Source organism: Panthera pardus, unplaced genomic scaffold (assembly GCF_024362965.1).
Source record: "Panthera pardus isolate Hobbes unplaced genomic scaffold, ASM2436296v1 HiC_scaffold_10, whole genome shotgun sequence".
NCBI lineage: Eukaryota > Metazoa > Chordata > Mammalia > Carnivora > Felidae > Panthera > Panthera pardus.
This window is the reverse complement of record NW_026526655.1, coordinates 70,089,897-70,114,552: the sequence shown is the minus strand read 5'-3', so window position 1 is coordinate 70,114,552 and position 24,656 is coordinate 70,089,897. Positions and strand designations below refer to the sequence as shown.

Below are 24,656 nucleotides of genomic sequence, written 5' to 3'. Positions count from 1 at the left end.
TAGATTAGAAACCTTGAGTTCAAATCATTGTTCAAACACTCTAAAGCCAAAAAAAATCCCACTATGCTAAGTACATGTTGGTCCTATTCACACACACTTTTCTAATGAGCAAACGAAAGGTGAAATCTTAGAAAGTACCTTCATCGTTGCTGCTTCGGTGTAGAGTATAGAGGGGCAGACCAGGGCCTATTAACATAACCAGGGAAAAACGTTTTAGGTGAGATTTTTTTAAGAAAAGGAGATAGCATAGTTTTCAAAAACGGCATTTGTTACCATTTAACTTTGATATCATTTTGATACCATTTAGCTTTGATAGAATAACTATCATAGTGGTATAAGGGGCTTACTAAGTGCTAGCTGGTTTTTTCTCTGAAATAAGTGCAATTTGATTGTAATAAGTATTACCGGAAAGGCACGAGGATCAGGAGAATGAAGCAGAAATTGAACCTCTGGCCCTACTGGGTACCTTGGGCATGTTGCTTTCAATTTCCTCATCTGTGAGCTAAACCAGAAGACCCCTGACAGCTGCTATCTTTCCTTCCCCACCCCAAGTCCACAGTCCTGCGATGACCACGCCCACTCTCAGGCCCCGCCCCCTCAGGGTGGAGCTCTGGAACCAGGCCACCATCCCCCCCCTCCCCGGGAAGGGGCAGATTCTCCCCCCCCCCGCCCCGCCTCCCCCCCTCCCCCCCCGCCCCCCCCCCCCCACGGAATCCCGAGCCAGGGGGCACATCTGCACAGTGCCTGACTTGGATAAGCTATTCCTTTCTGGCATGCAAAAGTGTTTTTCTCACATGAACATATCTTCACTATTTATCCCAACTGTAGTAGTTGCAGACTAGAAGGTAATGTATAAAAAAGCTATTTGGTGAGCTATTTAATTTTCATGCATTTAGATAATATTAATGTTTTACTGGTGATCAGAACCACAGTGATGGCATTATACAGACCTGGGTTTGAACCCTGGCTTACCTGCTGTGTGACTTAGGACAACATATCTATGCTTCGATCTCTTTACATACAAAATGAGGGCAATATCTACTTTATAGAGTTTTCTTAGGAATCAAACAGGACCACAAATATAAAACTTCTAGCACAGTTCCCAGTATGAAATGCATGCCCAAGAAGTGGTGACTAAAAACAGTCACAGAAACTAAAATGTAATAATAAAGAAACTGTGCTGATAAAGAAAGATTCAGTTAGCTGGTTTGGAGGTCTCTTTTCGGTGAGGGGACGATTCTTTCCAGAGTATCCAGATTCTTTCATTTTGAGAAGTAACCTAGCATAGTGCTTATCCGAGTGCTTGGGAGGTGGAGACCTGGGCTTGGATCCTGTTGTTCTGCCGGTGCCACCTCTTATTAGCTGTGCCACCTGTGGAAGTCCTGTTGCCCGTCCTTGCCAAGTTTCTTCATTTATCATAAAGAAAATGAAAATAAAACAGCAACAGAAGATGGAACAGTGAGCAGGTTGGGTGACGGGCACTACCCGCATATATTTTCTCATTTAGAGGGGCAAGTGCATAAAATAATAAAAAATTAACACTAAAAACAATCTACAACAAAAAATCTAATATATATCTATCTCTGTCTGTCTAAAACAATGAACTACCTCCGTTATACATAGGCTCCACTGTGTGTGTGTACTTGTGTGTGTGTTCAAAAGCAAGCCATGCAAGTCTCTTGGCCAAAAGGGGAGGAGAGGTGGTTAACTCACCACTTAGAGCTTGAAGAGAAGGGGACTTCAGTGATTTCAAGAGCACCTCAGATTCAAGAGAAGAAAACTGAGCAGGGCAGCAAGAATGTTTCCCAGATGGGACAGAGAAAGGGACAAATGGGCAGACTGAGCCAGGAGGGTGGTGAATGATGTCCGAAGAGAGGAGGGAACGTCAGCTGGCGAGTGGAAGGCTGGAAAAACGTGCAGCCTAAGGGAATGTTAGGAACCGCTTTGGGTAGACAGACAGACATGGCGATGCTGTCTTCCCTCCCCATGTCCATTCACACTTACCTGAACATCTAAGTTGATAGTACTTTGCCTCTTTACTAAATGATACAGAATAGTACTGACACCTCTCTGGTTTCAGCTCACAACTCAGGCATGCCACTTTCGTGGAGTCATTAAGTTGGATTCTGTGAACCAATGGTGGAAATTAAGTGCTTGATGAAAGAAGAAATGAGAAGATGGAATTGAATAATGCCATATTCCGGTTTCAAAGCTATCAGAATGTCAAAGCAATGCTCAAAAACTTCTTTTTAGTGTGAGATAGATACACGAATTAATTCGTAATAACCTCAAACCTCCTACTGTTTGGAAATAACATAAAGCATCTAATAAAGCCATTCTCTTTTGGTGACATGTGGAGGTTTGATTTATAAAGGAACCAAAGCTCTTCCAGGACAGAAACTAGAACTTACAATTCTGGTTAAGACAAGGAAAAAATAAACAAAACAAAAAAACCAAACAACCCAGAAATTGTTCTTCAGCTAAAAAGACTCAAGTCAACAAATTGGTGGAGCTCTTACTTATAAAGATTTCTTCCTCCTGGCATTCCTTTATATTCATTACTAATGTAGTATCTGGGAAGAAAACAAATGAGATGTATATTAATTATGTTTTTAAAGAAAGTCAAGCACACTTTGTTTAACTCAACACCAAGCATTAGTGCTGGCCCTTCTTGTATCATTCTTCCCTGCTCCCTCTCCCCCAGAGGCCATTTTCCCCCATTATCTCTAAACAGGAGATGGTAAACAGACTAAAATATCTGAATGCAGGAATTGCTCCCTTCATTAAAGTGACGAGTAAAAACTCAAAACAAAACAATTAAAAAAAAAAAAAAGAAAGAAAAAAAAGTCTCTTATAAGAAAAATGTGACTGGACAAGTAGCCTGAAGTTGAGAGCCCATGTGTCCATATTTTTCCCCATATTTTCTGTTCTAGAACACAAACTACTATCTTCCTGAGGGCCACAGAGCCACTTCTAAAGAGGACCTTCAAAGACTGCTTTGGGCAGGGGCAAAAATCCTCCATGGTGACACCCGATAACGAATTATAAAAGTGCCTTAGATGCTAATGAAAAATAACACTCCTCAATTCATGCCACAATTCGTGCATGGTAGCTGACAGCCTCTGCAAAGCTTTCCATTTTCCAAAAAGCGAGGCCGAAACATGGACAGATATAAAATAGCCTTTGCAAGCCTTCCAGAATTCGGCGACAGTTAACATTTCACGAAACGCCCCTGATTCTGGTTCAGTGTTCTAAGATGTTTAAGAAAAAGAGGCTACAGCTCTTCTAATGTAAAGCAGGTAAGAGCAAGAGGTAGAGCCACTTGGTGGCAGGGTATCAAATCTGCTAAGCATATGTGAAAATCATTAAGGCTTCCGTATGTTAAAAAGAAAAAAGTACTGAACACATTCCAAATAGACTATTCTTTATTTGTAGGAGATTTTCCCCTATTTCTGGGCAGAGAGGGTGTGATTACAACAACTATATTTACATCCATCCGATCGATTATTAGAATACTCACAGGTAATCAGTGGTAAGAGCTTCTATCCCGATGACTTCCCAAGCTCCTTTTGTAATAAATGTGCAACCCTAACGGAATTTTTTAAAAAGAGGTTTATGAAACTCTCTCGCCAAAGTTAAGTGGGGGGTTAAATCATTTATAGCAACAGTTCAGATGATCTTAGGCCTTTTTGGGTGTCCCCACCCCATCCCATTGTACTCTAGATACTGCTTTGGAATTTGAATTAATCAGATTATTAGTACACCTTGATCGACTTTACCAAATGATTTCCACGTCAAGTTAGTTGCATTAAAAAAGAGATCAACCTGAAGTAAATTACGTAGGAATACTCACTTTCTTATCTATTTGGAAACGGCAAATGTGTTTGTAGCCATCTTCGTTGCTGATGATCTTGTAGAAGTTCTTCCCGTCAGAGGTAAAATGAGGTTCTGCAGGCCTAAACTAGAATAAAATAGAAACAAAAAACACATTAGAGCACATTAGTCTCATCTCAGCACCAACTTTAATTTTTGAAAGTCCTCTCAACATCTCTGCCCAAAACCCATGCTTCATTTACTTGCCAAATGAAACCACAGTGTCTCAAAAGAAAATTCTCCTTCTAGAAAATGCAGACAAAAAGATCTCGCTCAGGGAATTTTTTGTGCAGAGTAAATGAGAGAAAGCACATAAAAAGGCTTACACAGGACACTCAACACAGAGCAGTGGTATTGTTATCTTTGGACATCTCTCTGTGGATGATAACTCAAGGACTTCTGGCTACAAATGGACAAAAATCAGCAGTTCAGTTTTATGAGGTAAATTTTCTCAATGTCACAGGTGTGCTTTCTTGAAACACACTATTATTATTATTGTAACTGGAAGTTTGTACCTCTTAATCCTTCACCTATTTCACCCATCTCCCCACACCCCTACCCTTCCCACAACCATGAGTTGATTGCTTTCTGTTTTGTTTGTTGGTTTGAAACAGACTATTATCTTTACTGTTTCAGATAAGAAGTGGTTTGTAATTTGAGGGATTTGTTCCCTCTTTTTAAAATACATATTTCCTTTTGAAAGCCAGGAAGTCCTTAACCATTTCTGGACTGGGTGCTATAAGGAATGTCTGTCGTATATTTCACATGGAAACATTTTTATACTTACCATTTTTATGGTAAGTCTTTTCATTTTGCTAAATAGGATCAACAATTTACCAAAAAAGTAGTTGTATGGAAATATACTATAAAATTTCCATTTTTCACAGTTCAATAAAAGATAGTTCTCAGAACATAATGTAGTTTAAGCAGAAGAGTATCTATCCCAGCCTGAAAGGAATATGTCGCATTACGACTACATTTGAGAGCAGGTAGGAGATGGTCTTTTAAAATTGTTGGTTCACTTTACCCTAGATGTTTCCTCTTTCATCAGCTCCCATTTTGGGAAGGAAGAAAAATGCTTCCCTCTTCTATTTAGTGATTCAAAGTGGATTCATTTATGGAGCAAGCTGAGGCGTGCAATACACTTGGTGTTCTCATTACAGAGCTCTGAAACACATTCCCCTCTCTAGACCTGTGTTCACAGCCTTATCTTTTTAATACATTTCCCTGTTTCCCCTGGATGGAGTTGTGCCTAGTAGAAATGTGTGAAAAGTGGCATCTGTCTGGTTAAATACAGAGAGGAAAAAACATATTTTTTTCAAAGAGTCGTGAGGAAGTGTAGCGTGTCTCTTGCCATGGAGGAAACCACTTTTCATGTTGGCAAACCTCTCCCCTCTGCCCAATCAATGCCTGAAGAAAAGGGACGTGCGAATGCTATCGGAACTCCGAGCCCAGCTGGAAGGGGTCCTGTTCCTGGACCGGGGGCCTCCCCTCTATGCCCTGAGAGATAGGAGTGAAATCTTTACACATTTTGTTCCTTTGTTTCTGTCTTAAAGGAGACTTAATAGAAGTGGTCGTAAAAATTAGGTGAGATTTGTTCATCGTCTTTCTATGAGGTGCCGCAATGGCTGCACTTCCTTTGTTAACTTGTTTCGTTCCATGGTCTGGTGGCAACACGGCTGGTGATGCCGCCCAAGGCGGAGCGCAGCAGGAGCGAGAAGCGTGACAAGTCCCTGCGGGTCACCGCGCTTTCTTGGATGAAACTCTGCATCTGGGGCCTAGGAAAGCGTGAAGCCACACGAGTACTGTTTCCTCCAGAGGGAGGTACACAGCAGTGTGGTGTGTTTGCCGCTGCGTTGCTACTGGATATAGTCCCATCTCCTTACACATTAGTGTAGGCTGTGGATGGAAGCCATGTTTTCTGCCTCCAAAGCACAGGACTTTGAAGATGAGGTCAATGAGCATATTTGGCATCTTAGAGGCTTTTCAGCATAGGTTTGCTTTTTACTTTCCAGGACCTACAGTTTGCCTCGAGTATGTCTTCTGTTTTGTCTGCTATTAAGTTTTAACTTGTCCTTTTACTTCTTCCAGCTGAGCATGTTCTGTATTCTGTATAAAAAGATATCTCTGCAGGGGGCATTTAAGTATTTTGAGAAATAGGTCAAGTAATATTTCTGTTAATAGCAAATAACATAGGGCCCTCATTTGGTATATTTACTTTTTTTTTTTTTTTTTTTTTTTTTTGAGAAAGAAAGAGCACGTGAGTGCAAATGGGGGAGGGGCAGAGGAAGAAGAAGAGAGAGAATCTCAATCAGGCTTCACGGCCAGCGTGCAATCCATTGTGGGGCTCCATCCCACGACCATGAGATCATGACCTGAGCCAAAACCAGGAGTTGGATGCCTAACCTCCTGAGGCACCCAGGCACCCGGTATATCTACATATTAAATAGCTCTGTGTATCTGATCCATACGAAAAAAAAAACCAAAACATGACTCTTAACCACTTACTCTTCCAACCCAGCCAGTGGTACTCATTTCAATGTGTTCTTGTGCCTAGGGAGAGAAAAATACAGGGACAGTGTTCCAGAGAGAAGTAAGCTATGCATTCTAATTCTTTAGCTGCAATTCATGGTAATACAAATGAAATTGTACTTAAAATAGTTGAAAACTGTCTCCATTTATATATTTGTATTTATGTTAGGACTGTTGCATTAGAACATTTACCTCTGTTGCCTAGGGCTCTGTCTCCATATGTGGACCTGGAGGGTCCACCAGCATTTTCAACTCAACAGGTACAGAACAGAAGATGATGTCATTTGTCTTGTCTCCATCCCCACTGGCTTGTTCCTACACCTTCATTCTTCTGCCTAGTGCCACCATTCACCCAAGCCAGAGATGTGGGAGTCGCTCTAGATGCCTCCACTACTCACAGCCACCTCCTCAGCCCCTGTCTCCTGGTTCTTTGACTCCTTTCTTCCTTCTCCACGGTTACTGCCTGAGCTCGGGTTCTCTTCTGATTTCCCCTGGTTTGTTGTCGTGACCTCCTGGCTGATACCCTGCGGCTCTTTTCTTCTTCCAATCTGCCCTCCACCCTGCTCAACCCCTGGCTGAACTCACGTGGCAACAGATGGTTCTATCTCATGATCCTCTTCTATTTAACACCTGGAAATAGCACCCCGTGTCCTACAAGTCAGTCCAAACTCCTGGGAATGGTGCCTGAGACTCAGTCTACCCCCACCCTCAGTTCTCATCATTGTGCCTCAACCCAACCCCTGGTCCTCTGGGAGCCCCAGACCCTGCACGCTCCAAGCCATTCACTGGATGCCTTTGCACAGCCTCTGCTCACAGGGTCCTTGTGCCCTTATCTGCCCAGGCTGCTTTAGTTCTTCCTTGTCATCTCCCATCCCCTGTCCCCAGTTGAGTGGATCGCCTTCTTCTGCCCTACATTCCCTCTGTACCTTGCTTATATCCTTTTAGGTCACAATATCTTGATAGTAGGATGATATGTTTTACAGGAAACAAAAAGCTTGAGATTTTTTTAGTTTGAATTCTGGCTGTCATGTGACCGAAGCAAGCTCCTTAACTTCACTGAACCTCTGACTCCACTGTGAGTCTTCAAGAAATGGTATCTACTATTATTCATTATCATAATGGTAATCCCTACTAAAACATCAACATTTTAGGGACAGAGCTGTGCACAGAACTTGGGACACATTAAGTATTCAATGTTTGCTGTATAAATGAACAAATGAGCACATCAAGATACAGGGTGCCCAAGCTTTCTGAGGCAAGAATCTTCACTGTGTCCAACCAGGATGGGAACAGGGAGGGGAGGTGTGTAAGTACAGAGCCTATTACCAGGAAACGGCTTGTAGAGGTGTGCTTGACATATTCCAGCAAACCTTCCCTGGGCTTTGTCCGTCCTGAGGCTGCTGGTCCCCAAAGGGGCTTTAATTCTGATTCACCAGCTTGGCCAAACCTTGAAGTTTCTTGTGGGAAACCCCCCAACGCCCCAAGCACCTCAGATTTGAATTAACACTTGCCTTTGTCTTAATGTTACCACCCTTTCAGCCGGGTAGGTATCTATGTATGTTCCAAAGCTGTTTACTGCTTAATGATAGTCACAGTATGGTAGCAGATTTGTGGCCTTTTGAATCTTGTTTTCTTTCACACATACTCAGCCAGTCATTTGCCACTGCCCATATTTTCTCTATGGAAACACACTTTATGGCCCTTGCAGCCACTGGCCCTCTTGAGCTTTTTGAATTTTGACATCAAATTCCGTTTTCTGGGTTTCCAATTACCATCTCCTCCCCGAGTGATAATATCCATAACTAAAACAGTATGACTACTGAGTAAAGGTGAAACGGAAGTACCACCAGATATCAGATTCTCTAAAAGTTAGTCAAAACTTACCCACTGCCTCAGGATCTGACAGTCAGAAAGAATAGAAACTCAGAGTTTATTTCCTGATTCCCAATCACTCACTTTGCCTGTTTTCATACTGTCCTTGGATCACATGTAGCTTTAGAAGCAGAACATCCCCATTAAACCTTACCGCTGAGGAAATCCATTTGCCGGTGGAGTTATTATAGTCACGTATATCCATGACTGAATAGTTCTGAATCCTTCGGAGCCATTGCAAAGAAATTCTTTCTTCGTTTGCCCACGTTACATCACACAAATAGTAATCCCTGGAAGGAAGAAAGGAAGGAAAAAATGGAGGGGTGGAGGGAGGAAGGGAGGAAGGAAGGGAGAAAGGGAGGAAGGGAGGGAGGGAGGGAGGGAGGGAGGGAGGGAGTGAGGAAGGAAGGAAGTAAGGGAGGGAGGGAGGAAGGAAGGGAGGGGAGAGAGAATAACTATTTCCAGACCTTGGTACAGACAGACATTTTACTCACTGAAATCAATCTTAATAGGCATATAATTTTAAATCGTTGTTGAAAGCATTTAATAACACAATATTTTACTTTTTCTGAAAGCTTAAAGTGTAATTTAGTTTTGAATGGAAATTAAAATATATCTGACAGGAAAAACAGTAGCTAACATCAAGTAGTGGCTTGGCAAACGTGACTCACACCACAGCTCGGGATTTTTCAAGTCCTCAGCTTGGCCTTTGGTGGTGCCAGGAAGTCAAGGGTGACATTTTCCCATCTCTTTTCTGCTGTCTTGAGAGAAAATTACAGGGAGGCCAGAGACACTGGCTGAGATTCGAATATTTTCTGGTAATTTGACGTGCTTCTCTAGAAAATTCTTGCTTTTAGGGTGAAATTACAACTGACCTTTTTCTCAACTTCATTTTCAAAGGGGAAAAAATTGACCCACATCTCTACAAACTTTGAAAATCAAATAATTATACTGTAAAAAATCTTTTCTCAAGACTCAAAACATGAACTTGTGGAAAAAAAAAATAAGGAACCTTAACATAAAATTTATACAAGTGGAGATATCTCCAGCATTGTGTCTTCCTCCAACACATACCTTTAAGCAGTTTTGGAACTACCTTTTGATTTGTAGTGAGATGCATAGAATTCACAATTTAATTTTCTGCTAGCCTCCCTAAATATTTGCTCCGGATCATTTATATTTTATTTTATTTACTCTTCCTAGCCCCCATTGTGATTTTGAACAATGGTCTTAAATCACTCCTTTCCACTGTCTGATCAAAGCCTTATCCCCTTTTCAGAAAAATTCCCAAAGAATTTTTTCCTCCCCTCTCTTCCCCTCTGGCCCATGGCCATATCCTCTTCCTCACCCTGAACGCGCTAAAATGCTCCTTTGCTCTTCCTTTCCCAGGCTGTGACCACCCCCTCCTTGCATCTTTTTGCTCTCCTTACTTGACTGCAAGCTCTCTGAGGCAGGACCACAGCTGTCTTGTTCACAGGGTGTCCCCAGGCCCTAGCAGAATACCTGGCCCAAAACAGACACTCACCGAAATTCTTGGAAGGCAGCACTGAAGGGAAAAATCCCATCCTATTCTTTGTGGCTTAAATATTTCTGTCCTTCCTCAGAATTCACAGACCGTGTCCTACCTATCTCCACTCCCCTCATGGACACTAAAGCAAACAACCACTGTTTATTGAGCACTTAGGATGGATCACCACTTCACTATCCCCCTTTTATTGCTGGGGACACCTCCTGTGTTAATGTCCCCAGGGGTACCTCCTCATTGTCTCCGCTGCTGGTGGCAGGTACTGAAAGAAGATCATACCCCTTCACCCAGCAGCAAAGCACCACCTTCCCACATATAGGGACTCCTCTCCATTTCAGCCCTTTCTTTTGCTTATTAAGAACCGGTACACCATCAGTCTGCATGGCTGGTGTCTCATGAACACCCTATGAGCTAGGTCCTAGCTGCCCTCTTGGTTCAACCTGCCCTTCAGTCTGAAACAACTGCAGTGCTCTGACTTCCTCAGGTCTTCTTCAAATATCCACTATGCTTTCTTAGAAACCCTCTTTTTCTACACTGATATAACCAGTCTTAAAGCGCTTACCACTAACGACTGCCAGGCTGCAGGGTGTGAGAGTGTGAGCCCCTCTTTGCACGCACAGGAGCAAGGGCGCCTCACTGGATCCAACTCTTCTGCCCTGTGCCCAGTCCTCAGGCATTAAATGAGAACATGGTAAGGCAAATAAATCTTCCCGGGAATAAGGAATAAATACTTACAGAGGGGACTGCAATAATGAAATGCAAGGGAGAAAGGAAAACTTTTTGAAATTAACTTTCTAGACCAGGGGTCTGAAGGTTTTCTTAGTATACAGCCAGACAGTAAATCTTTTAAGCTTTGCAGCCCACATGTGCTCTGTCACAACTACTTATCTCTGCCTTTGCGGCACCAGAGCAGCTACAGACAATATACAAACAAACGACTGTAGCTGTGTTCCAGTGAAATGCTGAGATTTGAAGTTCATATAATTTTCACACATCATGAAGTATTATTCTTCTCGTGATTTTTCCTCCCCAATTACTCAAATTGTAAATTCCTTCCCAATCACTCAAAATTGTAAAAACCTTTCTTACTTGCAGATCATACAAAAACGGGCATGGGGCTGGATTTGCCAGTGGGCCTGGTGTGCTTATCCCTGCTCTATGCTAGTGGTTCTTACTCATAGATCAAATCCCTTTATAAACTGGATGAAAATCATGTACCTCTCTCTAAGGGAAAAAAAAGCCTCTTCACATACTTGCACACATTATCTCAGGGCTTCCTGGGCATCGATTAGGACCATGGGCTCTAAAAAGAGCCTTCCCTTTTCTAAAGTGGCCTAGTAGGGGGAAGGGGCCGGAGGGGGACGGGCAGAAAACTCTCTAACACGATTAGTGGATCACCTGGTACAAAGTCCTTTTATCTACTAAAAACCATAAATTATGCTCCAGGTTTGGAAATCAGCAGTAGAGAAATAACTTTTCCCCATTTGAAAACATGGAGTAATGGAATTTAGGAAGTCTGCCAGGAAACTCACATGCATTTGGCACCTTCCCTGCCCATTTCTAGATCAAAGGTTCATGAACCTGTATCCTCCACTCCCTCTGTCACCCACTGTAGCCCGAGGTGTACTCTGTACCCTGTGATGCCTCCAGAATGGCCTTTCACCAGCAAGGGGACGGTACATTTTGAATTTTCATATAAACATACTTCCGCTTAATCACAGATTCTCTTCAGGATTTGCAATTAAGGGGAGACAGAATGAGGCTGCATAACCCAGCCCTGAGCCAAGATCATGCCAGTCTGAGATGTCAATGACTCAAAAAAAAAAAAAAAAAAAAAAGTAAGGGAACCAATGACCCAACTGCACTTTTTATTGAAAGGTTTAAGTCCCACTTAAGACCAGAAAAATCCAACAAGCAGGATTATCAACTATCTTGTGTGCTATTTGCTGATTTTATTCTGTAAAAACAGAGAGGCGTATACTGAGGAGACTGGTTATGAAATGGTGGGTAGGAGCAGAAGAGGGCCTTCCCTTGAGCCAGTGGCTGCCTATCCCAGGTTAGGCAGAGTGATTCAATAAGCTCTTCTAACTTCTGGGACGGTATTAGACCAAGGAGAAAATGGCTGACTTTAATATTAAGCAGTGGAGTAATTCTTGGACATAACAGTAGGAGTTCAAACGCAAGGGGAGTCTACTTGTGCCTGGAACTGTTCCAGGGGCTCGACATAAAGCTCGTGGCACCCTATGAGGTAGGAACGCTAGAGTTCATGGTTTACAGACAAGGAAAGGGAAATGTAGAGAAGTTAGGTAACTTGCTCAAGGTCACACACTGGGAAGTGTTGGAGCCATGATTCAAACCAAGCAGTTGGCTTCAGATTTTCTGTTCCCAGTCATTCCCTCTGTAGAACCTCTACCCATCCCTCTGGTGAATATTGTTGGCTAGCTTCAACCCGCTTGCATTTTCTTCAGGATCGAACTCCTCACTCTATGAGATCTATTTATTCCTACAGAGTGTGTGTAAACTAAACAGCTGAATTTTATAAAGCAAATTGTATTTGAATCTATTGGGAGAGACTTGCTTTTGAAGGTCATACTTGTAAAGTGCTGGCTTGCAAAGAGTAGGCATTTAATAAATGTCTGTTGAGTTACATTAATTCCCCTAATTTGTGTAAATGTTTCTTTTGGTATATTCAGGATACTTAACATCAGGTAGGCATTACTAACTGGAAAGAATATTGGAGAGCAATTGCTCCTAAGAGCAACTGCAGACGGTAGAGTGATTAATTCGGTGAATCACCCAAGGAAGTGGGCGTTCTGCCAGTGCTGGCCCCGGGCTCCCTGCCACCCTCTGCTCTGAGATGGATGCCAGCCCTCCTGGGGCTGCTGACAGATCGCTGAGGAGGGGTAGGGTGAGAGGGAGCCCATCCCAGGGGGCGGCACCCACAGCATGTGAGCTGCTGTTCGGCCTCATTTTTGGAGGTGTCGCTAGCTTCCAGGGTATTTCAGTCCAGTTCATTTATCTCCCGGGTGGCGTCCCTAGACCCCAATATCCTACTTTATAGACCAAGGATCACCAGCCGTTCAGAGGAAAACATTTATCTATTGAATCACGCAGGAGCAGAAAAACAGGGTAGGGGCAGGCAGACCATGAGCTGGGTGTGACTGGTCCCTGGAGCCAATTGGCCAGATGTGGGGTGGGGTCACCTCAATAGAACATGTCCTTCCCAATTCTCTAGCTCAGGCCACAGAATTTGCAGATGGCTGGGAGGAGGTGGAAAGAGGGATTTGCTATGCAGGGTCACTGTGCAGGTCATCTTTGGTGCTGGCTGTATAAACTACGGCACACACATAAAGTCATACACATAGCATATCTCATTCATCCACACATCAGCTTATTCAATTTATGCTGCAAATACTGATTGGACACTTGCTGTATCCCAGGCACCCTGGAAGGCACTGGAGATACTACTGTTAAGATTGCTCCCTTTCTTATTACTTCAATCCAGCAAGGTGAAACAGGGCTCTAAATAAAGCAGTTAGGGGGTTTATGGTTTTTCAGTATGTGTGGTTTTCTCTCAAATATTTTGAGTCACAAACTCCCATTATGAGTCATCAATACAAATGGGCAGCCTAATGAATCTAATCAACCTGACCTCTCAATCAATGAGGGTGGCAGGGAGGTTCTCCCTGATTCAGGTTCAGGCTCAGGTTGCTGGAAGGGTGGCCAGGATGCGCTTCTCATTTGTCAGCAGAGGAGCACATTCCTAACAGAACAAACCAGCCTTAGCCTCCAGAAGGATTTCTCCTGCTGGAAGCTCCATGGTGCAAGGATATGGTCCAGAGGGAAAATCAGTGATGGGTGCCTAGGCAGAGGAGGGAGGAGACATGAGGACCCTCACAGGGCTACACTCCCGGTGATCCTACAACTCCAGGAAGTAGCAGATTGCTAGAAAACACAGCAGAGGGTGCTGGGCAACTTACCAACTTGCCTGGATTGACCTGGCCCTGCCGGATGTTTGCATAAGGCTAGAAAATGGGGCATCACCACCTATTGGAATGCTTTCCCCAGAGAGGACCTCCAGCCTGGTTTTAGATAAGCTGTGGCCTCACTGGTGTTAACAGAGACCAGAGCTGTAACATTCCCTATATAACACATTCCTGAGGCATTTCCAGAAATGATTTGTTGGTAAAATGTGTCTCACACAAAATACCCCCAGTGAGTGAGGCAGTCCCCACCAGGAATGTAGCATAAAGAACTACAAAGAACAAAGATGCAATGGTTCATTCCTACAGGACAAAAACTAAGTCCTTAGACCTGCATAGGTTTCCTGATCTCAGGTCCTGGAACATGGTTTCTAAGTGGGGAAGATCTCATCTCTTCATCTGTGAAATGGCCATGACAATAACACTGTAGGGAGTGTTTCAAGTGAGATGTGAGCGGAGCACCAAGCACAGTCCCTGCCCACAGAAATACTCAATACTTTTAAACTCCATTATTCGATGAATCTGGTCTGGCAAGTGCAGGCCTCTGTTCTCTTCCCAGCTCCCATGCTAGCACGCTATGTGACCTTGAGCAAATGAGTTTCTCTCTCTGAACCTCGGTTCTCTCATCTGTGTTCTACAGTGTTGTCCTGAGTGTGTTCTGGAACCCCTGCAGGTTCTGCCTAATATCCTGACTCCGGGGGGGAAGCTGAGGGGACAGGGCCCATGCCTGCAACCTGAGCAGTAATCTTCATTTGTTTTCTGGTACTGTACTTCTGTGTTGCAGCTCACTTGGAAAAAAAAGGGGGGGCTTCCAGGTCCTTAAAAATGTTTGTAAACCATGAGTGAGATCTAAAGCCCCTTCCAGGATCTAGTGTCTTTCAGAGCAGGAGACTGTGGCTCACCCTCCCTGCAGACAGATGCTGGCTGTAGACCATTAGGTCACAGGACCTGCTGCTCTTTCCCTGGACAGCCCCGTGCTTCCCTGCTCATGGGTCACCTTCCCCTTCAGTGCCACCTCCCTCAACTGTGCCCTTCGGAACCCTACCTCTTCAACCCACACCTTCCTTACGATGCTTTCTTTGATCGCTGGGATCATGGAAAACTCATCTCCTCCTCCTCGGAATGCCTCTGGCCTTCTGCTTATACCTCTGTCATATCTGCTTTTGAAGTCATTTATTGCAATGTGTTATATCCTCTGCTTGATCATAAATGCTGGAAAGGCAGAATCCAGCCCTATGGACACTTGTGAGTATAAATACTGGGTGCTCAAGCAATGCTGATAGAAGAGATGACTGGATGGGGCCACCTAGTAGATGTTAGAACCTCCAGGCAAATTTTTATACCTTTAGACAAACTCAGGAAAAACAATTTTTTAAATTTACTGATAATCAATTTCCTTCCCCCCCCTCAAATGAATAGGTTAATATAGACATTTCTAATCAAGTCAATGAATTAATGACTACAGAGCAGAGCCTACAGCATGCCTGATGTGGTCAATTCCACCCTGAGAAGGATGCTTCCATGTTGCTCTGATGATGACTCCAGGAATCTGAGAGCATCAGCTGAATGCACACAGAAGGAGGCACCTAGCAGGGCACTTAAAAGCTCCTTCTTCTAAGTCAGAAAGACAGGTTTGAATATAGACTCATACTTGGTCATTTTCTTAACTTCTAAGCCTCATTTTCTTATGTGTAAAACAGGCATACGACAATAGTTGTCTGAGAGAGTTAGAGATTAATACAATAAAGCATGCAATAATGCCCTGTGTATGGCAAATAGTGAGTGTTCATTGAGTATATACAGGTTATTATTTAAAAGCAACAAGAAAACCAACATGACTAACAGAAATGAATAGAAAGCAACTTGCAGGCCTAAACTGCAGGCAATATCATGGTCATCATTATAGGAAAAGCACAGGAGGCTGGGGGTACTCAGTGGCAGAATTTCAAACCATCAAGGATTATTTAGACAAATGACATCCTGAGGCACATCAGCATCATGAGGATCGCTAAATGTAACAGTTTCCCTGAATTCCTCTAGTTCTCATGTAGACCTGCAAAGCCCTCATGATCTGACCTCACTCCTATCACTCTCCTCTCCACTCATACTGCTCTGGTCATTTGGCCTCCTCCCAGGGCCTCTGTGCACCCCCCACGTCCCCTCTACGAGGTCTCTGCACCTGCTCTTCCCCTGCCTGGATACTGAACCCTCAGGTATTCGGGTGGCTAGCCGCCCCCTCCTTCTCATGTCACTGCTCACAGGTTATCTCATTAGAGAGAGCTTCCTTAACTTCCCCCCCACCATCACCATCACCTTGCCCTGCTTTGATTGGCTTCACATTTGTCACAGCTGGATTCTGTTTACCTGGTTGTTGTCTCCCTCCCTCATCTCGAAGGTAGGCTCCATGATACCTGGGGCCCTGGCTGCTCTCTCTATTCACTGTGCAACCCCATCATTAGAACTGTGCCCAGCGTGAAGACATAAAGCAGGTTCTCAACACACACGTCGTTAAAATGTCCTCCCTGAGAAGTGCGAAACTGTTTACAACCCACACATTCCAGTCAAGAGTCTTACCCTGTCAACATAGCAGCGGGAGGAGTGATTTCTACCGAAGTTGCATTGGTGTTTGGGTTGAGATTGTCGGTTTTTATAACAAAGAGCTTTACGGTTGGATTTGCAGCTCCTGCCTAGGAAAAAACAATAACAGAGCCGGTAGTGACAAAAAACACAACATCATTACAAAGGCTTAAAATGGTATAAAAATGTCTGCATTACAGCCATAAAATTATAGTAATAAGACACATTAAAAAATTTGATATAGGGGCACCTGGGTGGTTCAGTCAGTTAGGCATCTGACTTTGGCTCAGGTCATGATCTTGTGGTGCATGAGTTTAAGCCCCAGGTAGGGCTCTGTGCACACAGCTCAAAGCCTGGAGCCTGCTTCAGATTCTGTGTCTCCCTCTCTCTCTCTCTGCCCCTCCCCCACTCACGCTCTGTCTGTCTCTCTCTCAAAAATAAACATTTAAAAAATTCAAAAAATTTAATATAGAAGATTTAATATAGATAAAACGAACATAAAAGAAAGTCATGAAATGCAACTTATTCACATTCAGGCAGAAACATATGCTGACAGCCCAAAGCACTCCTGTTTAAATCATGGATGTTCATAATTTATGTATTTTGTGCAAAGATAAGCTTTTGAAAAATCAATTCTATTATTCTGCAAATACACTCTGACTCTAAAAGACAAGAAGTCTAATGGCTGACAGCTAGGAAGAATACCTTGGGTTCAGCCAAAGACACAACTCACCAAGAAAATGAGTTTACCTGAGTCAAGAGCCAATAATGCTAATTAGGAAGCAATCATTTGCACTCCAAATTCAGGTTCATCACATTTGAGCTTTGCAATCAATATGATGACAGAAATCTACAAAACTTTTTAATATATACACATAGATCTTCAATTGACAAATTAGTTAGAAATAATATATTTTTAGTGAGAGCGTTTTATGTGTTTTTTTTGCCAGTTTCACTCATCAAAAAATAACATTCCACTGAAAATACATCTCTATATTTAGTCTCTGATCTTTTTTTTTCTTTTAACTTCCTCTGTCTTCCTAAAATGGCAGCTCTTCATGAAGCAAATTGAGTGAGTTGGTAAAAATAAAAATCCCTTTTCCCAAGTTGCTTACAGCAAAAACATTTACTATTAGATTTTCCTATGGATGATACTGTGGCCATTAATATTATGATACTGGTGAAGAATCCTGGTTCCCTTCTAAATCCTCCTCTTCCTCAGCTTACACTGCTTAACAGAGCTGTTCAATTATCATAAGCATGCATCCCGGAGGGGAGAGAACAGCCTTGAAAACCAAGATGTGATACTATTATTCCAAATGCAGGACGTGTGAAATTTACATTAGGGCCAAATCTATACTGGAATCACCGAAACTAGTCATGTGTCTGTTAATTAGCAATACAACCTGATACATAACCGAGCTTTTCAACTTCATTGAGGGCACACTCCAACTTCTACAAATAAGATGAGTTTGTGATTCAGTGACAGCCTCTCTTTTCCTCCACTGAAACGTTTTTATTCCCCCTACCTCTTTCAAAAGCATTTCCCCCATCTTTTTCGGCTTGTCATTCCTCAAAGTTTTTGGAGAAATTACAAAACCTTAAATCACACTCTTTCCTGGGATAATAAAAATACTTTAAAATTGCCAGATGCTGTTGACTTCAGCAAGAGTAATCACAGCAAGCTGTTGAAGAGAGACTGACAATATTTTCATTAGCAGGAAAGGATTAAATGAAACCATTCTCTTCCCATCAAATCACGGAACCACCATGCGAATGGGAGTACAGACCTTTGGATATGGAATCCGCATAGTCATTGGGTACTGCAGTGACTCATCAGAGTAGAAAGAGTATTCAATAAGTGGGACTTGTGTGTCGTTAAATTGGGCATATGCTAAAAAAGTGCCTTTTGGAGACCACCACAGAGCAGAGTAGGCACTGAAGATTTCCTCTGAAAAAAGACATAAATTGTTCTGTTACAAGAAGTAGCTGATAAATTGGCTTTGGCATTCAAAATATTGTTCTCATTAGCTTTAGTAATTACAGTAGAGTTCAACTAATGAACCATTTTGCATTTGCTGGGCTTCCAAATTCAGAGTAATACAAATGAATAAAAATAAAATCTTCAAGGATAGATCTGGATTGTGAAAATAAGTAACCCGTTGGACCATTTTAGAATATTTTAGCACACAATATTTAATATAAGCTCTGCATTTTTTTTCTTTATCTTATAATCCTCTAAATTTATGCCGCAAAACGTACTAAAAGTAAATTTCACACAAGGGGCTGATTCTCCTTTCTAATTTTCAAACAGTCAACATGCCAGCATACTCTCCCCAACTGGGCTCAGTTTGTACTGAGCCCGCAGGGTACTGGTGGGTGGTGTGTGGCTCCAGACTATCAAACTAATATGGTGCCCACACTTTACTACTCTTGGCACAAACAAGGTGTGGGAAGGATGAATTTAGAATGACAAGGAGCTCCGTGAGACCCCTATCAAGAAATACCTCCTTCACTTAGGCTAGAAACTAAAGACTCCCATGGATTAACACACTCCTCTGGTGTATCCATTGATGGTGAGAGAAGAGGGTCAAAGAGGGAGGCAAATGAAAGGAAAGGTCTTGCTCTCCAGAACACTGTTGGACTCATTCTCTGGCAAATGTAGTTCCTTCCTATGTTGATTGTGGAGTCTATTCTTGGGACTTCCAATCTCTGGCTCTTAAAATGCCAAAACCTCTTTTACAGAGGGCTCAGGTAGAAGAGATGGAGACTCCTAGTCTTTTATGTAGATTTTTTAAAAATTTATTTATTTTGAGAGAGACTGAGCATGTGCACGTGTGCACGTGCGCACACAGTGGGGAGGGGCAGAGTAAGAGGGAGCAAGAATCGCAAGCGGGATCCCAGCAAGGGGCTCTATCTCACCACCTTTGAGATCATGACCTGAGCCAAAATCAAGAGTCAGACGCTTAACTGACTGAGCTTCCCAGGTGCTCCTCTTTATGTAGATTTAATCCACAAATCTCATGTTCTGCTGTGGGTGTAAAGGTAAAAGCAAAAGCATAGAGACTTGAATCTCAGAGTTACCACAAGCCCCAATCACTTTTCTGATTCCTGAAGCCTCTTTACAAGTTTCTTCCCAATGCTTGTTTTCAATAATAATAACGGTTAATAGTAGTACCAGTGACAGAAACAACAACAGTCATAACAAAATGTAATAATTATCATGATGAGCCACTAGCATCCAGTGAGTGCTAACCATGTGCCAGACACTGATAAGCAACCGACATCTATTATTTCAGTTAATCCTCACAGTAGCTCCCTGTGCAGATGAACAAAGAGATAGACAGGCTTCAAGAGAATAGGTAATCTGCCCAGGGTCATGTGGCCAATAACTGAGAGAACCAAGAATGAATCCAGACTTGTCTGGTTTGAATCCATGCTTTTCACCTTCATGCTCTATGTCCATCCATGCCTATTCCAGCTCTTCCAAGGAAGAGACAACCTCCTTGGTAAGGCAGCCTGCCGCGCTTTGTTTTATACCTATGTCATTAAGTTACTTTTGCATAGCAGTTTAGAATTTAAGAAACGCTTATCTAATGCAGTCATGACGAAGATCTTTAGGTGAGTCTATTCATATCCCATTGTACAGAGAAGGCAACTGAGGGGGTTAGAGAGACTGAAATAATTGCCAGAGACAAGAATAAGGGTACAGGACTTGTGAGTCCAGGTCAAGGGGTTTCTACTGAGAACTTCTTCATATACTGAGTTGATGTCTCCTTCCTTGTGCTTCTACCCATTGGTTCTAGTCTAAGATCAAGATGCAATTACATAAAATGAATACAATTACAGCAAGGCTATGGTTTTTTAAAAATGTTTTTAAGTACAGATAGCAGGGAGTGTTCTGTGTTTTGATTTGGTAGTTATTTGTAATACAGAACATATTTTTCTATATCGTGATGTATTAAAACCATTATTATAAAACTACTACTGGTCAAACTCAAAGAGCTGAGAATGAATAGTAGGAAGAAGGGAGAATAACAAAGGAAGGAACAGATTTCCAGCCCTTCCTGATACAAAGCTGGCTGTGAGCACAAGTGTCTATGGCAACCTCTCCCCCCCACGACTTCCCTCAACTATCCCGTGATACCTCCTGTCCAGCCTCTCCAACCTTCCTTATGTACTCTCTGAACCTAGTGCCCTCCCCTGGATAGGTCAGTCAATTCACTCTGTGATGATTATCCCCTGGCACCTTTGTCTTCCTCTCTGGGCAGAGTTCCTTGACAGCAGTAGTTGGTTAGCATCTGTCCCTGCGTCTCTAGAACCTGACGCAGCACCTCACAGGTGACTGACACTCAGCGTGAATTGCACTCAATTACCCACACCCCCACTGTCAGCACAACTACTTGAGGGGTAAGGAGTGCTCCATCTTCCAAATTTATTTCTTTCTCTGTCCCTTTTCATCCTTGCTCTCAAAATTCTCATTCTCACCCTGAGGTTAGGTAAACTACACTCATACTTCAGAGTCAATGTCATATAATTAACTTCATACTAGAAGATAAAGTATTATTATCATTTTTACAAAAGAAGACACCTATTAACTATGGTAATAATCAGTTGGAGAATCATGAAATAAGGCAAAGTGAAAACACAGGGAAATTGAGAGAGGAAGCCATTTGGGAACAGGGGGTGGGGCAAGGGACACATGTTCCAGATGGTCAGCTACTCTGTGAGTGTCCCTCCATGATACAGCACGTGGCCCTGTCTACACCTTGCAGCTTTGTTTGTTCTTTTCCTTATGAACCTATAGACTCTCAGAACATACTCTTTCAATCTTATACTCCACAAGTCATCATGGCTGCAGTGGAGACCGGGGCTCTAGTGGGAGGGTGGATCCAATATACGGAGAAGCAAGTGTGCCCTTTCCAAGTACGGATCATTCATAAATATACAAAACCAATTGTAGGAATTTCCCTGTAGGAACTCTTAAGTCCCATTTACTAGAGATAGGCCCACAGTGGAACCGGGAAGCCATTCCTTTGCTTGTCATAAACATGCAAAATGAGATATTTCCAGCTATTCTCTAGGTTAGAAAGGACATTAGTATTAGGTGTGTTCTTATCTTAGAGATATACTCCGATGTTACAAGGAAGCGTCGAGTCGCAGTTTTGGGAAGAGGCTTTACCTAGTGTCCACTCTGGGAGTCCTTCAATCGTTTTCAATCGTTAAGTAAATTTCATTATCAGTTTTAATCAAATCTTATTTATGGGCCATGGGGATTTATCTTTCTTTTAAAGTGATTTTTGTTGTTGTAACATTAGCCGTTGGACTTGAACTGGGTAAGAACCAATATTACATCATGAAGAAAAACTATTTTATTTTTTTTTAGCTATGAGGAAAAACTCATAGGATGAACTAAGGATGGGCACTTAATCAGCACGAGGCAACCTTGCAAACAGTTTGGAACAGTCTCAAAATGCCTTGTACCTTGGCAACTATAGACATGAAAAATGTCTTGTTAATATTTTCTAAAACTCTACCTTAAAAGGAAGACTAATCCTTTTTTAATATTTTTAGTTCTGTTTTTTTTTTTACCCATTTTGTCCCCTAAGCCTTTCTAATTATTTTTTTTCCTTCTTTAAAAACAGGAAATTATGATTTGTCCAAGTTCAAATGAACACAAATCCTCTGTAAAACAGATGCTTTCTTCCTCCTCTAGTCTCCAACCTCCAGACAATATTTTGTCAGCTCTTGGAATGCTGTGGGAGTATTTAGCTTTCCTCAGTAACTCTGGGTTAGGTAGGCCCAGTTAGAGAAACATCTGATGTTAATCTGGAAGCTTTTATGCCCCAGTAAAGCAGAAAAACTACCTATACAGAAAGGCCCTTTGTAGGAGGAGACAGAAGACAATAGGGGCATTCAGAGACAATGAGGACACAGGCAAAACTAGCTACTGCTAAGAAATCCTTGTGCTGTGGGACACCTGGCATTGTCAGTGCTAAAGAGATTTGATGACATTTAAAAGAAATGCAACTTATGTTGAATACCATTGAATTTCTCCATTTTAAAAGAAATGTTTAAGTATTGAAAAAAAAACCTTACAGACTTTCGAATTTGAAAAAGCTTTAAAGTCTCTACCTTCATAAACCCAGTCTGCTATTCCATTATATATTGCATTTTCTTCCCCGGTCCAGGTGATCCTATGACTTGATGAATTTGGTTCATTTTTAACATAAACATCATTTTTCCAAACGTATGCCTAGAAATATTGAAAAAGAGATTAATTAGTAATAACCTGCTATAATATATCTTATCCTAGAGTTAAAAAATATCTATCAACTATTTTATCCTCAAACAATAAAGTATGCAAATGTGATGACTACCTTGGGTTATTCAATTTGAGCAAGATAAAGAGTCCTTTTCTATCCTCCTCACATTTTAAAGACGCTAAGTATACAGCTATATCCTCCAAATAATTCTAAAGACACACTTCACATATTAGAAACAGCTTACAACCACCACCATGTGCATGCTGAATGAAGTACATGAGAAAGACCCAGGAGGCTGACCACTCTCACACAATGATGCCTGCTTCGCATTGCTTTCTGGGGGCTGGGGGTTGAGGGAGTGTGGTTGCATGTCAGAATGGAGAGTTCCATCTACAAATGAACATCCCGCCTCCTGGTCAGTTTCTTTTGGACTTCTGCCATTCTCCTAGCACCATAGAACATGAAGGTATATCTATAGTGACAGAGAGAAGGTCACAGAACGAGCAAGAAGCAGGTACGCCTCAACAAACGAACAAAACAACAAACTCAGTACAACAGAAAATAGAATTGAGGAGTTTAAGAGCATTTTTCCAGTATGTAGACAATTCCCCAGTAGCAGTTCAGAAACTTTTAGGAACCGTATTTACTGTGTAAGACCAGAAAAATGCTATTTTAGGCAATAACACTCTATTTGATAGTGAAGTATTTGCTTCCTAAGTGTCTGTTCTGTATCAGGGAAAGTAGCTTCTGCATGTCAGAACTTTGAGCCATTATGTTTCTCTGAAAACAGAAGAGACTCACTAACCAATTTATGACCCTCTGGTGACCACGTGATCCACTGTGTGTTGTTTGGAATTTTCTCTTCTGTAATCAGCTGCCTGAAAAAAAGAAAAAAAGATAAAAGGAAACATTACCAAATGAATAAATCACAGTGGGATTTCTTCTTTTCAAAAAAGTATTATTACACTAAAAAAGCTTAATAGCTTTTATGAGGAAGTCACTGACCTTTTATTTAAATCATAAATGTCATATGAAGCTGTGTAAGAATGTCTCCATTGCTGTAAAAGAAAACAGACATTTCAGGCTCCTGTGATCCTCGATAGTTCAGCCACTCGATATAGGCACATAAGAGAAGATGTAAAGTAATGTAACAAATTGCATAATTCTGTGTCACGTTTTGTGGTTCCCTATCTCAATCCTTAGAATTTGAGAATTAGGAAGAGATTCTCAGAGACCATCTGGTACAAACTCCTCAGGACCTCACCTGTAACCTAGCTCTGGCTTCACCCCTGCCAAGGAAACTTCTTGGAATCACAGTGCTCCCCACATGCTACGCCCTGGTAAACATTACTCCTAGCATTTACCATAGCATGTTAAGTCCACCTGTTTAAGAAAATGCAGATTTTCACTTTTCAACCATCTTATTTACAAAATATTTCAAAGATCTATAGTTTTATCGCTGGTGGTGATGTGGAGAAATACTCTCCTACATTGATCATGAAAATACAAAGTGCTACAGACTTTTTTGAAAGCCACCTGGTAATATATATTAACACTGGAATATATATCATCAATATTTTAAACAACGATATCCAATATCTAAAATATGAAAAGCGAACCAAATCCAAACAAATAAGAAGAAAAGAAGTAATAAAGGTAAAATCAGTAATCACACAGAAAATGAACAGAAGAGAAAAAAAAAATCAACAAAGCCCAAAACTGGTTCTTTGAAAAGATGAATAAAATTGCTAACACAGTAAAAGTAAGGAAAAAAAAAAAAAAAGACCAGTGAATGACCAATATTAGAAATGAAAAATGGGATTAAAATGGGATTAAAAGATTTTAAGACCTCGGCACCTGGCTGGCTCAGTCAGTAGTAGAGCACAGACTCTTGATCTTGGGGTCCTGAGTTCAAGCTCCATGTTGGGCACGGAGCCTACTAAATATAAGATAAAATAAAAATCTAAAAAGAAAAGAAAAGAAAAGAAAAGAAAAAAGCCATCTTGTTTGCGACCTGGGTGGCTCGGT

The 24,656-nt window shown here is 41.9% G+C and overlaps 1 protein-coding gene across 1 annotated transcript in view; it reads right to left on the bottom strand.

Annotated features, from left to right (window-relative positions):
- DPP4 (dipeptidyl peptidase 4) overlaps positions 1 to 24,656 on the bottom strand; it is a 78,443-nt gene that overhangs the window by 23,416 nt on the left and 30,371 nt on the right. Inside the window, exons 6-17 of the mRNA XM_019457695.2 lie at positions 23,634 to 23,686; positions 23,434 to 23,506; positions 22,498 to 22,618; positions 18,153 to 18,313; positions 16,360 to 16,472; positions 8,432 to 8,567; positions 6,382 to 6,426; positions 3,854 to 3,961; positions 3,521 to 3,588; positions 2,520 to 2,573; positions 2,005 to 2,126; positions 139 to 186 (exon numbers count right to left, since the gene is read on the bottom strand). Of these exons, the coding sequence (XP_019313240.1) occupies positions 139 to 186; positions 2,005 to 2,126; positions 2,520 to 2,573; positions 3,521 to 3,588; positions 3,854 to 3,961; positions 6,382 to 6,426; positions 8,432 to 8,567; positions 16,360 to 16,472; positions 18,153 to 18,313; positions 22,498 to 22,618; positions 23,434 to 23,506; positions 23,634 to 23,686 (1,102 nt within the window). The remainder of the gene's footprint in view (positions 1 to 138; positions 187 to 2,004; positions 2,127 to 2,519; positions 2,574 to 3,520; positions 3,589 to 3,853; positions 3,962 to 6,381; positions 6,427 to 8,431; positions 8,568 to 16,359; positions 16,473 to 18,152; positions 18,314 to 22,497; positions 22,619 to 23,433; positions 23,507 to 23,633; positions 23,687 to 24,656) is intronic.